The sequence below is a fragment of the Ranitomeya imitator genome, chromosome 2, assembly GCF_032444005.1.
Source record: "Ranitomeya imitator isolate aRanImi1 chromosome 2, aRanImi1.pri, whole genome shotgun sequence".
Lineage (NCBI taxonomy): Eukaryota > Metazoa > Chordata > Amphibia > Anura > Dendrobatidae > Ranitomeya > Ranitomeya imitator.
In genome coordinates, this window is record NC_091283.1 from 820,057,925 (window position 1) to 820,072,756 (window position 14,832).

General features: G+C 45.6%; 1 protein-coding gene across 1 annotated transcript in view; it reads right to left on the reverse strand.

Moving 5' to 3' along the window:
* Nucleotides 1-14,832, reverse strand: part of PTPRE (protein tyrosine phosphatase receptor type E) — a 186,396-nt gene that overhangs the window by 65,078 nt on the left and 106,486 nt on the right. Inside the window, exon 3 of the mRNA XM_069753946.1 lies at nt 3,522-3,627. Within this exon, the coding sequence (XP_069610047.1) occupies nt 3,522-3,627 (106 nt within the window). The remainder of the gene's footprint in view (nt 1-3,521; nt 3,628-14,832) is intronic.

Sequence of the window (14,832 nt, forward strand, 5' to 3'; positions counted from 1 at the left end):
ATCAGTTGCTCAAGCACGATCACATCCCGAAGGGCAGCAACAGAGTGGGCAGCCCTACTGTCAAGCCAACGGTTGCAGTGTCTCCGGAGTTGACTGCCAAATTCCACATAGGAGACCCCCTGGTGAGACAATGTCCGGAACTTGGTGCGATACCTCTCGGGGTTGATGGTAAAAAGTGCCAGCAGGGTGTCGTTAATAGTTCCATAATCCTGGCAGTATTGAGGCCCAAGTGACTGGGCAGCATCCCGTGCCCGACCAGTCAAACTAGTCCACAGGTATTTAGCCCAGTCAGCTATGGGCACCTGATGCATCAGCATTAAAGTCTCAAAATCTTGCAGATGTTCATCAACTTTGGTGTTGGACTCATTAAACACTGGCACGTCTCTGTAGTGGAGCTGTGTTCCTTGTTGGGGGATTACCTCAGGGTTAGGGTCCGATGCTAGCTGTAGGGGTACTGTAGCTTCCAAAACTTATTCCATAATACAAGCTCTTTTGCCACTTGAGGCTCCAGGTCCCAATACAACTAACAACTCCTGGATTCGGGCTGCAGGTGACTGGGTAGATTCCAGACCGGCACAGGGTCCTGGCTCTGGCAATTCCGCTGGCTCCATCTCAGCAGAGTCTTCGTCGTCCTCCACAACATCCTGGGCATCCCAACAAACTAATTCCTTGATCAAATCCGACCGAGTGTCCGTGGTCCGGTATTCAATCCGTCGAAGCTGGCACAGCTCCTGTAGTTGACGTTTCTTGTTGCAACTATGAATCCATTCTGGTCCTCTTCCCAAGACCGAGTTGATGGGGTTGGACATAATGGCGTCAATGGTCTGCTGGGTCTGTCTGTATGCCTCCCTGGTTGTGAAGCCCTGGACGGTGTCTACGAACACCAATCCCCTGCGGCTCCCCAGTTCCGCCGGGCTGAGTAGTGTCCCACCGCTGCCACCAATTGTGGAGAAGCGGGGTCAGTGGGTGCTCTCGTCCGCTGGCCCGGCTGTCTTTAGCAAGACTGCATGGACCAGGGCTCATACCACTGAACGCCCGCTCTATCTCCCGGTGGGTAATACACTACACAGACAACACAGGGTTAAGGTAAAACAGTGTGGCAATACTTTATTCAACCACAGCACACAATAGCAAACAGAACAATCCCAGCAATTACCCCAAGACGGTGCACATTACAGGGCCTCACCCTTCCGCTGACTCGCCGAGATAATGGTAGATGTTATGTCCGAGCTCCCAGGGTCGCTACTCCATCTGTGGTATGCCCACAGAGAGAAGGTAACGACAAGTGTAGGGAGATATCAGAGAGCAGTCCTGTGTTCTTCAGCCGGACCCTCGGCTACGATCCTGAAGAGTCTCCCACCAGAAGAAAAGAGGTCTCTTTTATACCCGAGGCCTGTAAGCTATTGTTAGAATTACCCAGGGTCCTTCAGTCCAACATCAAGATAAGGTAAACAATGGTGATGGGATTAACTATCACTATTAGCATATCAGCACACATCAATAAACAAAACTAAAGTTAACACACCCTATGTACAGTCACTATTACAGACTTAAGGTACCGTCACATTAAGCGACGCTGCAGCGATATAGACAACGATGCCGATCGCTGCAGCGTCGCTGTGTGGTCACTGGAGAGCTGTCACACAGACAGCTGCTCTCCAGCGACCAACGATGCCGAAGTCCCCGGGTAACCAGGGTAAACATCGGGTTACTAAGCGCAGGGCCGCGCTTAGTAACCCGATGTTTACCCTGGTTACCATTGTAAATGTAAAAAAAAAAAACACTACATACTTACATTCCGGTGTCTGTCATGTCCCCCGGCGTCCGCTTCCCTGCACTCCTCCTGCATCCTGTATAAGCGCCGGCCGTAAAGCAGAGCGGTGACGTCACCGCTGTGCTCTGCTTTACGGCCGGCCGGCGCTGACACAGGATGCAGGAGGAGTGCAGGGAAGCGGACGCCGGGGGACATGACAGACACCGGAATGTAAGTATGTAGTGTTTGGGTTTTTTTACATTTACAATGGTAACCAGGGTAAATATCGGGTTACTAAGCGCGGCCCTGCGCTTAGTAACCCGATGTTTACCCTGGTTACAAGTGAAGACATCGGCGTCACACACGCCGATTCAGCGATGTCAGCGGGTGATCCAGCGACGAAATAAGGTGCTGGCCTTCTATCTCCGACCAGCGATGTCACAGCAGGATCCTGATCGCTGCTGCGTGTCAAACACAACGATATCGCTATCCAGGACGCTGCAACGTCACGGATCGCTATCGTTATCGTTCTAAGTCGCTCAGTGTGAAGGTACCTTTACACAGTATGTTAGATAGTATATCAGTTGGCAAGTCTGTCTTCTTGACCCACCAGCCATAAACACTTAAATTCACAAGCCAATATACAGATAAAAAGACAGTTCTTTTGGTTTGCAAAAACATGGTTGTCTGGGAAATTAAGATACAATCTGGTTTCTTCACACCCTGCTTTTATTATTGAGCACCAGGCCCACATCATCGATATCATCACACAGGAAATGTATTATGTCGGTGCATGCTGCAGCCCATTCACTTGGGGAATCCTGCTGAGAAAAGCGGATCACGCCTGGAACTTTAAAGTGACGCCTGGAACTTTAAAGTGACGGATGCCTGGAACTTTAACGTGACGCCTGGAACTTTAAAGTGATGCCTGGAACTTTAAAGTGAACATTCCCTTTTTATCATCACAATGTTTCTAGGTCCAAAAGTCTGTGCTGAGTCATTCGTTAATGTATCTTTATAGCAGATGTTGCTCCGCTTTATGTAGCTCCCTTGCTACACAAACATGTAAAACGTAACGGGGATCCGTCATCCCTTCTGAAACGTCTATTTTAGCAAATACTTGTGTTCACCTAAATTAACAATTTTTATCCATCTTTTTTTTAAAAACTCTACAATGTTCTTCTCCACATTTCCTCCTGGAAATGAATGAATGAATAAATTAACAATTGGGTGTTTTCCATTTCACTTGTCAAAGGGGTGTGTCCCTAAACAGACAGTGCTGATTGGATAGTGTTAGAACGTACAGAGACATACCCCAATTGGTAATGCCTAGTTGTCAACTTATTTAGACATTTACAATAGGAATAACAGACGAACGACACAACGTAAAGTTCTAGGAAAAGTGCTTACAGGGAATCGGTCAGCAGTTTTTTGCTATGTAATCTGAGCGCACCATGATGTAGGGGCAGATATCCTGATTCCAGTGATGTATCACTTATCACTCTGTGTGCATATGCACAAGGTAGCATTACTCCATCTTTACAATGGCTTTTTCATCTGCTTTATCTGGAGAGAGGTGTATCATAGATCATCTCCTTCACCGTCGGCTTTAGATAGGGTCGACCCCATATGCCCTGCTGTGTCTTAATCTCATTATTACATCGGGCTGGTGGCCAGATTGACTCTAAAAGATTTTCTTTGGTTTCCTGCATAATCACATTCACACCATAACAATAAAGCAATTTATATCTCATGTGAATGTTGTTACCTTAGAAGGTAGCCAGCCAGAAGTATGAGGACGAAGCAAACAAACAAAGGCACCAGCACGGATGTCAGGAGCGAGGATGTGTCAGTATGAGGACTGCCTGTAGTATCTGGAAATAAAATACAACATAATTAATACTGTATATGTCTATAATACCGATATCCTATGGATAAATGTATAAGCTGGGAGCAGAAGTGTGCATGTTTGGCCTCGGCTCCATTCATTGACTATGAGACTGCTGGAAATAGTGGAGCACTGTACTCAGCAGTGCCATAGGGAATGAATGTAGTGGCGGTGGACTACTGTCTATATCGCCCAACCTGATCACAACCATCCACTTTTAAGTGGGGTTTATATAACCAAACACCCATTTTTGCTTGGGAACAAATTTGCTATAATTATATTCCAAAAATTGGGACAGTTCTAAGAAATGTAGGACTATTGGAAAATATTATTCAGGCACAGTGTCTTGTCCAAATGTAGCAGTCATATGTGGCCCTAGTGCTTGAGGGGACCCACATTAGAAGACACATGGCAGGTGAGGACTTCATTAGTCTCGGAGAACATCTGATGACTCTTTAGCATCTCCATGCTAGGGGATTATCTATAAACCATGGACAATTAGCCTTGAACAAGATTCAACCAAAAACTTGGGCGACCAGACCCGAATTAAGTTTTATAACAATTAGAAAGTTAAGCAATCCATGTAAGTTCTATGTCTGGGACTTTTGGAGGAGCTGAGCAGATTGATATATTGGTTTGTGGTAAAAGATTCAGTATATCTTGCAGTTTATCCATTTAAATTCCTGGTCACTCAGGTCTTAGGAGTCCAGTGGGCGGTCTTATTGGTGATTGACCGCCATCATTGACTAAGTATGCATAATTGGTGATCAGCAACGCCTAGTGGACTCTTAAAACCAAGGTTTCTATTCATTTTCTCTGAAATGTAAGAGTTGTGCCCTCCCCTACTCTTACTCCTGTCTCTCAGCCTCACCCACCCCTACATGACGAGATTCTGCAGCTGCATCCCCCTCCTCCTTGTCTTCTATTCACTGGCTTGCAGTAAAAGGGATTTTCATTGTGAGTACCTACATTTTACAGGATTAAGTCCAAGAGGGCTTTTATATAAAGTAATAAAAAAGGGACATATTCATGCCAAAACGATACTCATAAGTCGGAGGCTAAGTGCACGATCACCTATAGACAATTGGCCCAATTTATTATCCATTTACATAATAAATAATAATAATAATTTTTATTTATATAGCGCCAACATATTCCGTAGCACTTTACAATTAAGCGGGGACATGTACAAACAATAAATTCAATACAAGTTAAGACAATTTAACCAGTGACATTAGGGGTAAGGTACCTGCTCGCAAGCTTACAATCTACAAGGAAATGGGGGGGACACAATAGGTGAAAAGTGCTTGTTATTTCAGGTCTGGCAATTATAATAAATAGGGATTTTCATACAAAGCTGCATGATCCGGTCATCAGCCCGTGTGTTTAAGTGCAATAGTCAAGTATCAAGTGCAGTTATCATGTGCATGGAGGGTGTGGAGACAGATGAATAGTAGGGTGCAGATTCACATGCAGATAATATTTGGAAGGAGGGAATAGGACAAAGTTAGTTTACTGAGTAGTTGATGTGGTAGGCTTCTTTGAAGAGATGGGTTTTTAAAGCGCGCTTGAGTAGGACGGGGCTAGGTATCAGTCTGATCGTCTGGGGAAGTGCATTCCAGAGAGCTGGCGCAGCATGAGAGAAGTCTTGGAGACGGAGGTGCGAGGTTCGGATTACGGGGATGTTAGTCTTAGGTCATTTGTAGAACGGAGGGAACGTGTAGGGCGATAGACGGAGATGAAAGAGGAGATATAAGGCAGTGCAGAACTGTGGAGAGCTTTGTGGGTGAGAGAGATGAGTTTATACTGGACCCTGTAGTGAATAGGTAGCCAGTGTAATGACTGGCACAAGATGGAGGCATCGGTGAAGCGGCTGGACAGCAATATGACCCTGGCTGCCGCCGCATTCAAGATGGATTGGAGAGGAGAAAGTTTGGAAAGAGGGAGACCGATTAGAAGAGAGTTGCAGTAGCCCATATGAGAATGAATAAGAGCGACAGTAAGAGTCTTAGCAGCTTCAAAGGTGAGAAAAGGTCAGATTCTGGAGATGTTTTTAAGATGCAGGGGACAAGAGCGAGTGAGTGATCGGATATAGGGAGTAAAGGAAAGTTCGGTGTCGAATATGACTCCAAGACACTGGGCATGCTGCTTGGGAGTTATGGTTGAACCTCCAGGGTAATTTCGATGTTAGGTAGAGTGAGGTTAGTAGAGGGGGAAAAACACAAGAAGTTCGATTTTGGAGAGATTTAGTTTCAGATAGAGGGAGGACATGATGTTAGAGACAGCAGACAGACAATCCTTGGTATTTTGAATTAGAGTGGGGGTGATGTCAGGGGAAGAAGTGTATAATTGGGTGTCGTCAGCATAGAGATGATACTAGAACCCAAATCTGCTGAATGTTTGTCCAATAGGGGCAGTGTATAGAGAGAAGAGGAGGGGGCTTAGGACTGGGCCCTGCGGAACCCCGATAGTAAGGGGACGAGGAGAGGAAGAGGAGCCGGCAAAAGATACAGTGAAGGAGCGGTCAGAGAGGTAGGAGGAGAACCAGGAGAGGGCTGTGTCCTTGAGGCCTATGGAGCGAAGCATAGTGAGAAGGAGCTGGTGATCCACAGTGTCAAATGTGGCAGAGAGATCCAGGAGAATCAGCAGAGAGCAATGACATTTGGATTTAGCTGTTATTAGATCATTAGAGACTTCAGTGAGGGCAGTTTCAGTGGAGTGTAAAGAGCGGAAACCAGATTGTCGAGAAGAGAGTTATCCGAGAGATAACGGATTAGACGGGAGTGGACTAAGCGTTCCAGGAGTTTAGAGATGAAGGAAAGGTTAGAGGCAGGTCTGTAGTTAGCAGTGCAGTTCTGGTTCAGGGATGGCTTTTTAAGTAAAGGGGTTATGATGACATGTTTAAATGAGGAGGGAAAGATACCTGAAAGTTTTTGGCTTCTTTTATCTTTTTCTTCATTTGTGACTTACGGTATATCTTTAATTTGTGCCTTTTCTAAAGTTTCATTTATAAGCGTTTGCTTGTTTTGTTTTTTTTCTTTTAGATTTGACAGTGACGCAAACATTATACCCAAATGCGCAACTTTTTGCTTTAAAAAAACAAAATCATAAAAAATGTTAAAGATAAAAAAATAAAGAACATTTTTTATTTGGTCCAATATTCACGAACCGTATTCAACATTTTGGAGAACTTGGTGCAAAAAATGTCAACAAACAACAAAAGACAAAAAAAAAAAGAAAGGAAAAAAAAAAGAGATGATGAATCGGACCCAATACCTCCTATGTGCCTAGAATATGAAACGAGCTTTAGACAGCTGACATTTTTTTCTCTCGCCATCTGCATTTTAGATAGTGAAGACACCCCCACACGCATTAGATAATTGGCTGGACCAGGCAAAATCAACGCGTTCTTTCAACGTTCATCTAAATTATTTTTCGCATCCTGTTCACGAAACAAAAAGCCCTGGATGAACAAAAAATGATAGTTCTCTCTTCGACAGTCCAAAGCTGTGTGCTAGAGCAAAAAAAAAAACCTGAAAAAATAATGTGAAGAAATTATTTAATATGAAACCTAATTGCTACCAATTTACTACAATCTTTGGGGTCGCCAGGAAGAGTCGTCTAAAGGGAGTCTTGTAGCCGCGCTCTGTAATTTACAGTACTTTCTGAAATATTACAGAATTGAGAGTTGTGAAGAGAGGTCGGAGAGTGTCCTCTCCACGCTCATTACATGATTCTTCAGTCTGTTCTCGGAGTTCGTTCTGGTTTTTTTTATCGAAATAGTTGTAGTTTCCAAGGAAACAAAGAAATTGGTGAGAAGAGAACGAAGACGTTCCAGGGTTTCCCAACATTCCATTTGAACATTCAAACTGCAACATTTAAGAAAAAGAACACGGAATCACAACAGTCCTCCCTCATACACAAGCAAACCTCAGCGACAATGTTGGGTCTCCAAATGTCTGTGGACATCTAGGGTTGTCACCCACCAGCTGCCTAAGATGTTACCAAGCAGCAGTCCCATAAATTCTTTATTTGCGAGTTTCAGGGGCTCTTGAATTAATTATTCAATGCGCAAGATTAGATTTTCTTGGAGAGTCCTCAGACTCATCGACTGCATAAGGTTAGAGAAACATTGTGGCTTTCTTCCAAAAACTGAGCCAATTTTCTCACTGATTTTACACCTAAAGGTACCGTTACACTAAACGACTTACCAACGATCACGACCAGCGATCAGTCCTGACCGTGATCGTTGGTAAGTCGTTGTGTGGTCACTGGGGAGCTGTCACACAGACAGCTCTCTCCAGCGACCAACGATCAGGGGAAAGACTTCGGCATCGTTGAAACTGTCTTCAACGATGCCGAAGTCCCCGGGTAACCAGGGTAAATATCGGGTTACTAAGCTTAGTAACCCGATATTTACCCTGGTTACCATTGTAAAAGTTAAAAAAAAAAACAGTACATACTCACATTCTGATGTCTGTCACGTCCCCCGATGTCAGCTTCCCTGCACTGTGTAAGCGCCGGCCGTAAAGCAGAGCGGTGACATCACCGCTGTGCTCTGCTTTACGGCCGGCCGGCGCTGACACAGTCAGTGCGGGAAGCTGACGCCGGGGGACGTGACAGACATCGGAATGTGAGTATGTAGTGTTTTTTTTTTACTTTTACAATGGTAACCAGGGTAAATATCGGGTTACTAAGCACGGCCCTGCACTTAGTAACCAGATATTTAGTGTTATGAAGGCAATCCAGTAACACAGTGTGCCAGCAATCAGAGCACATACAGTGATCTGACAATAACCCAAAAACAATAGAACGAGCTCTGAGACGTGGAATCTCTGTAGACCGCAATACCTGAACCTATCCTAAACACAACTAAAGGCAGCTGTGGATTGCGCCTGACACTACCTATGCAACTCGGCACAGCCTGAGGAACTAACTAGCCTGAAGATAGAAATACAAGCCTGACTTGCCTCAGAGAAATACCCCAAAGGAAAAGAAAAAGGCAGCCCCCCACATATAATGACTGTTAGCAAGATGAAAAGACAAAACGTAGGGATGAAATAGATTCAGCAAAGTGAGGCCCGATATTCTAGATAGAGCGAGGATAGCAAAGAGAACTTTGCAGTCTACAAAAAACCCTAAAGCAAAAAACCACGCAAAGGGGGCAAAAAGACCTTTGCGTCTCAGAGCTTCCAGCAAAAACGAATAGACAAGCTGGACAGAAAAAACAGCAACAAAAGCAAAGAAGCACTTATCTAAGCAGAGCAGCAGGCCACAGGAAAGATCCAGAAGCTCAGATCCAACACTGGAACATTGACAAGGAGCAAGGAAGACAGAATCAGGTGGAGTTAAATAACAAGGCAGCCAACGAGCTCACCAGAACACCTGAGGGAGGAAGCCCAGAAACTGCAGTACCACTTGTGACCACAGGAGTGAATTCAGCCACAGAATTCACAACAGTACCCCCCCCCTTGAGGAGGGGTCACCGAACCCTCACCAGAGTCCCCAGGCCGACCAGGATGAGCCACATGAAAGGCACGAACAAGCAAAAACCCAGGAATTATCTTCCTGAGCATAACCCTTCCATTTAACCAGATACTGGAGTTTCCGTCTAGAGACACGAGAATCCAAAATTTTCTCCACAACATACTCCAATTCCCCCTCCACCAAAACAGGGGCAGGAGGCTCAACAGATGGAACCATAGGTGCCACGTATCTCCGCAACAACGACCTATGGAATACATTATGTATGGAAAAGGAGTCCGGGAGGGTCAGACGAAAGGACACAGGATTGAGAATCTCAGAAATCCTATACGGACCAATAAAACGAGGTTTAAATTTAGGAGAGGAAACCTTCATAGGAATATGACGAGAAGATAACCAAACCAGATCCCCAACACGAAGTCTGGGACCCACACGGCGTCTGCGATTAGCGAAAAGTTGAGCCTTCTCCTGGGACAAGGTCAAATTGTCCACTACCTGAGTCCAGATCTGCTGCAACCTGTCCACCACAGAATCCACACCAGGACAGTCCGAAGACTCAACCTGTCCTGAAGAGAAACGAGGATGGAACCCAGAATTGCAGAAAAATGGAGAGACCAAGGTAGCCGAGCTGGCCCGATTATTAAGGGCGAACTCAGCCAACGGCAAAAAGGACACCCAATCATCCTGGTCTGCAGAAACAAAACATCTCAGATATGTTTCCAAGGTCTGATTGGTTCGTTCGGTCTGGCCATTAGTCTGAGGATTGAAAGCCGAGGAAAAAGATAGGTCAATGCCCATCCTACCACAAAAGGCTCGCCAAAACCTTGAAACAAACTGGGAACCTCTGTCAGAAACAATATTCTCAGGAATGCCATGCAAACGAACCACATGCTGGAAGAACAAAGGCACCAAATCAGAGGAGGAAGGAAATTTAACCAAGGGCACCAGATGGACCATTTTAGAAAAGCGATCACAGACCACCCAAATGACTGACATCTTTTGAGAAACGGGAAGGTCAGAAATGAAATCCATCGAAATACGTGTCCAAGGCCTCTTCGGGACCGGCAAGGGCAAAAGCAACCCACTGGCACGTGAACAGCAGGGCTTAGCCCTAGCACAAATCCCACAGGACTGCACAAAAGTACGTACATCCCGTGACAGAGATGGCCACCAGAAGGATCTAGCCACTAACTCTCTGGTACCAAAGATTCCTGAATGACCAGCCAACACCGAACAATGAAGTTCAGAGATAACTTTACTAGTCCACCTATCAGGGACGAACAGTTTCTCGGCCGGACAACGATCAGGTTTATTAGCCTGAAATTTTTGCAACACTCGCCGCAAATCAGGGGAGATGGCAGACACAATGACTCCTTCCTTGAGGATACTCGCCGGCTCAGATAAACCCGGAGAGTCGGGCACAAAACTCCTAGACAGAGCATCCGCCTTCACATTTTTAGAGCCCGGAAGGTACGAAATCACAAAATCGAAGCGAGCAAAAAATAACGACCAACGGGCCTGTCTAGGATTCAAGCGCTTGGCAGACTCGAGATAAGTCAAGTTCTTATGATCAGTCAATACCACCACGCGATGCTTAGCTCCTTCAAGCCAATGACGCCACTCCTCGAATGCCCACTTCATGGCCAGCAACTCTCGGTTGCCCACATCATAATTACGCTCAGCAGCAGAAAACTTCCTGGAAAAGAAAGCACATGGTTTCAACACTGAGCAACCAGAACCTCTCTGTGACAAAATCGCCCCTGCTCCAATCTCAGAAGCATCAACCTCGACCTGGAACGGAAGAGAAACATCTGGTTGACACAACACAGGGGCAGAACAAAAACGACGCTTCAACTCCTGAAAAGCTTCCACAGCAGCAGAAGACCAATTAACCAAATCAGCACCCTTCTTGGTCAAATCGGTCAATGGTTTGGCAATGCTAGAAAAATTACAGATGAAGCGACGATAAAAATTAGCAAAGCCCAGGAACTTTTGCAGACTTTTCAGAGATGTCGGCTGAGTCCAATCCTGGATGGCTTGGACCTTAACCGGATCCATCTCGATAGTAGAAGGGGAAAAGATGAACCCCAAAAATGAAACTTTCTGCACACCGAAGAGACACTGTGATCCCTTCACGAACAAAGAATTAGCACGCAGGACCTGGAAAACCATTCTGACCTGCTTCACATGAGAGTCCCAATCATCTGAGAAGATCAAAATGTCATCCAAGTAAACAATCAGGAATTTATCCAGATACTCACGGAAGATGTCATGCATAAAAGACTGAAAAACAGATGGAGCATTGGCAAGTCCGAACGGCATCACTAGATACTCAAAATGACCCTCGGGCGTATTAAATGCCGTTTTCCATTCATCTCCTTGCCTGATTCTCACCAGATTATACGCACCACGAAGATCTATCTTAGTCTAAGTTCACATTTGCGTTGTGCGCCGCAGCGTCGTCGCCGCAACGCACAACGCAAACAAAAACGCAGCAAAACGCATGCACATGCGGCCCCATGCGGCGCCAATGTTAAAGATAGGGCCGCACGACGCATGCGTTTTTTAAAAGGTCGGCGCCGCACAAAAAATCCAACATGTTGCGTTTGCCGCGCCCAGACAGGTGCGCCCTAACGCCGCATGCGGCGTAAAACGTAACACAACGCATGCACATGCGGCCCCATGCGGCGCCAATGTTAAAGATAGGGCCGCACGACGCATGCGTTTTGTTGCGGCGGCGACGCTGCGGCGCAAACCGCAAATGTGAACGTACCCTTAGTGAACCAACTAGCCCCCTTAATCCGAGCAAACAAGTCAGATAACAATGGCAAGGGATACTGAAACTTAACAGTGATCTTATTAAGAAGGCGGTAATCAATACACGGTCTCAGCGAACCATCCTTCTTGGCTACAAAAAAGAACCCTGCTCCCAGTGGTGATGGCGATGGGCGAATATGTCCCTTCTCCAGGGATTCCTTCACATAACTGCGCATAGCGGTGTGTTCAGGCACGGATAAATTAAATAAACGACCCTTAGGGAATTTACTACCAGGAATCAAATTGATAGCACAATCACAATCCCTATGCGGAGGTAGGGCATCGGACTTGGGCTCTTCAAATACATCCTGATAATCAGACAAGAACTCTGGGACCTCAGAAGGAGTGGATGACGAAATAGACAAAAATGGAACATCACCATGTACCCCCTGACAACCCCAGCTGGATACCGACATAGAGTTCCAATCCAATACTGGATTATGGGTTTGTAACCATGGCAACCCCAACACGACCACATCATGCAGATTATGTAGCACCAGAAAGCGAATAACTTCCTGATGTGCAGGAGCCATGCACATGGTCAGCTGGGCCCAGTACTGAGGTTTATTCTTGGCCAAAGGTGTAGCATCAATTCCTCTCAACGGAATAGGACACCGCAAAGGCTCCAAGAAAAACCCACAACGTTTAGCATAATCCAAATCCATCAGATTCAGGGCAGCGCCTGAATCCACAAACGCCATGACAGAATACGATGACAAAGAGCATATCAAGGTAATGGACAGAAGGAATTTGGACTGTACAGTACCAATGACGGCAGACCTATCGAACCGCTTAGTGCGCTTAGGACAATCAGAAATAGCATGAGTGGAATCACCACAGTAGAAACACAGCCCATTCAGACGTCTGTGTTCTTGCCGTTCAACTCTGGTCATAGTCCTATCGCACTGCATAGGCTCAGGTTTAATCTCAGACAATACCGCCAGATGGTGCACAGATTTACGCTCGCGCAAGCGACGACCGATCTGAATGGCCAAAGACATAGACTCATTCAAACCAGCAGTCATAGGAAAACCCACCATGACATCCTTAAGAGCCTCAGAGAGACCCTTTCTGAACAAAGCTGCCAGCGCAGATTCATTCCACAGAGTGAGTACTGACCACTTCCTAAATTTCTGACAATATACTTCTATATCATCCTGACCCTGGCACAAAGCCAGCAAATTTTTCTCAGCCTGATCCACTGAATTAGGCTCATCGTACAGCAATCCGAGCGCCAGGAAAAACGCATCGACACCACTCAATGCAGGGTCTCCTGGCGCAAGAGAAAATGCCCAGTCCTGAGGGTCGCCGCGCAAAAAAGAAATAATAATCAAAACCTGTTGAACTGAATTACCAGAAGAATGAGGTTTCAAGGCCAGAAATAGCTTACAATTATTTTTGAAGCTCAGAAACTTAGTTCTATCACCAAAAAACAAATCAGGAATAGGAATTCTTGGTTCTAGCATAGATTTCTGATCAATTGTATCTTGAATCTTTTGTACATTTATAACGAGATTATCCATTGAAGAGCACAGAGCCTGAATATCCATGTCCACAGCTGTGTCCTGAAGCACCCTAATGTCTAGGGGAAAAAAAGACTGAACACAGAGCTGAGAAAAAAAAATGATGTCAGAACTTCTTTTTTCCCTCTATTGAGAATCATTAGTTTGGCTCCTTGTACTGTTATGAAGGCAATCCAGTAACACAGTGTGCCAGCAATCAGAGCACATACAGTGATCTGACAATAACCCAAAAACAATAGAACGAGCTCTGAGACGTGGAATCTCTGTAGACCGCAATACCTGAACCTATCCTAAACACAACTAAAGGCAGCTGTGGATTGCGCCTGACACTACCTATGCAACTCGGCACAGCCTGAGGAACTGACTAGCCTGAAGATAGAAATACAAGCCTGACTTGCCTCAGAGAAATACCCCAAAGGAAAAGGCAGCCCCCCACATATAATGACTGTTAGCAAGATGAAAAGACAAAACGTAGGGATGAAATAGATTCAGCAAAGTGAGGCCCGATATTCTAGATAGAGCGAGGATAGCAAAGAGAACTTTGCAGTCTACAAAAAACCCTAAAGCAAAAAACCACGCAAAGGGGGCAAAAAGACCCACCGTGCCGAACTAACGGCACGGCGGTACACCCTTTGCGTCTCAGAGCTTCCAGCAAAAACGAATAGACAAGCTGGACAGAAAAAACAGCAACAAAAGCAAAGAAGCACTTATCTAAGCAGAGCAGCAGGCCACAGGAAAGATCCAGAAGCTCAGATCCAACACTGGAACATTGACAAGGAGCAAGGAAGACAGAATCAGGTGGAGTTAAATAACAAGGCAGCCAACGAGCTCACCAGAACACCTGAGGGAGGAAGCCCAGAAGCTGCAGTACCACTTGTGACCACAGGAGTGAATTCAGCCACAGAATTCACAACAATTTACCCTGGTTACCAGTGAACACATCGCTGGATCGGCGTCACACACGCCGATTCAGCGATGACAGCGGGTGATCAGCGACCAAAAAAAGGTCCTGATCATTCCCAGCGACCAACGATCTCACAGCAGGGGCCTGATCGTTGGTCCATGTCACACATAACAAGATCGTTAGCGGGATCGTTGCTACGTCACAAAAAGCAACGATATCGTTAACGAAAATCGTTATGTGTGAAGGTACCTTAAGTCCTATAAAATTTTATGAGTTTAAGATGCATCACCAGATACAAAAGTTTGTGGGGACCAAACCCAAAAACGAACCTATAGTTTTACCAACGAGTACTTGTCCTTGACACACTCGTGTGAGAACACTATAAAATGGATCCCGCACCAAGGGCTTCTAGATAGATAAGCATGAGTCATATACACCTGGGTGAACCTGGGGAGATTCATGC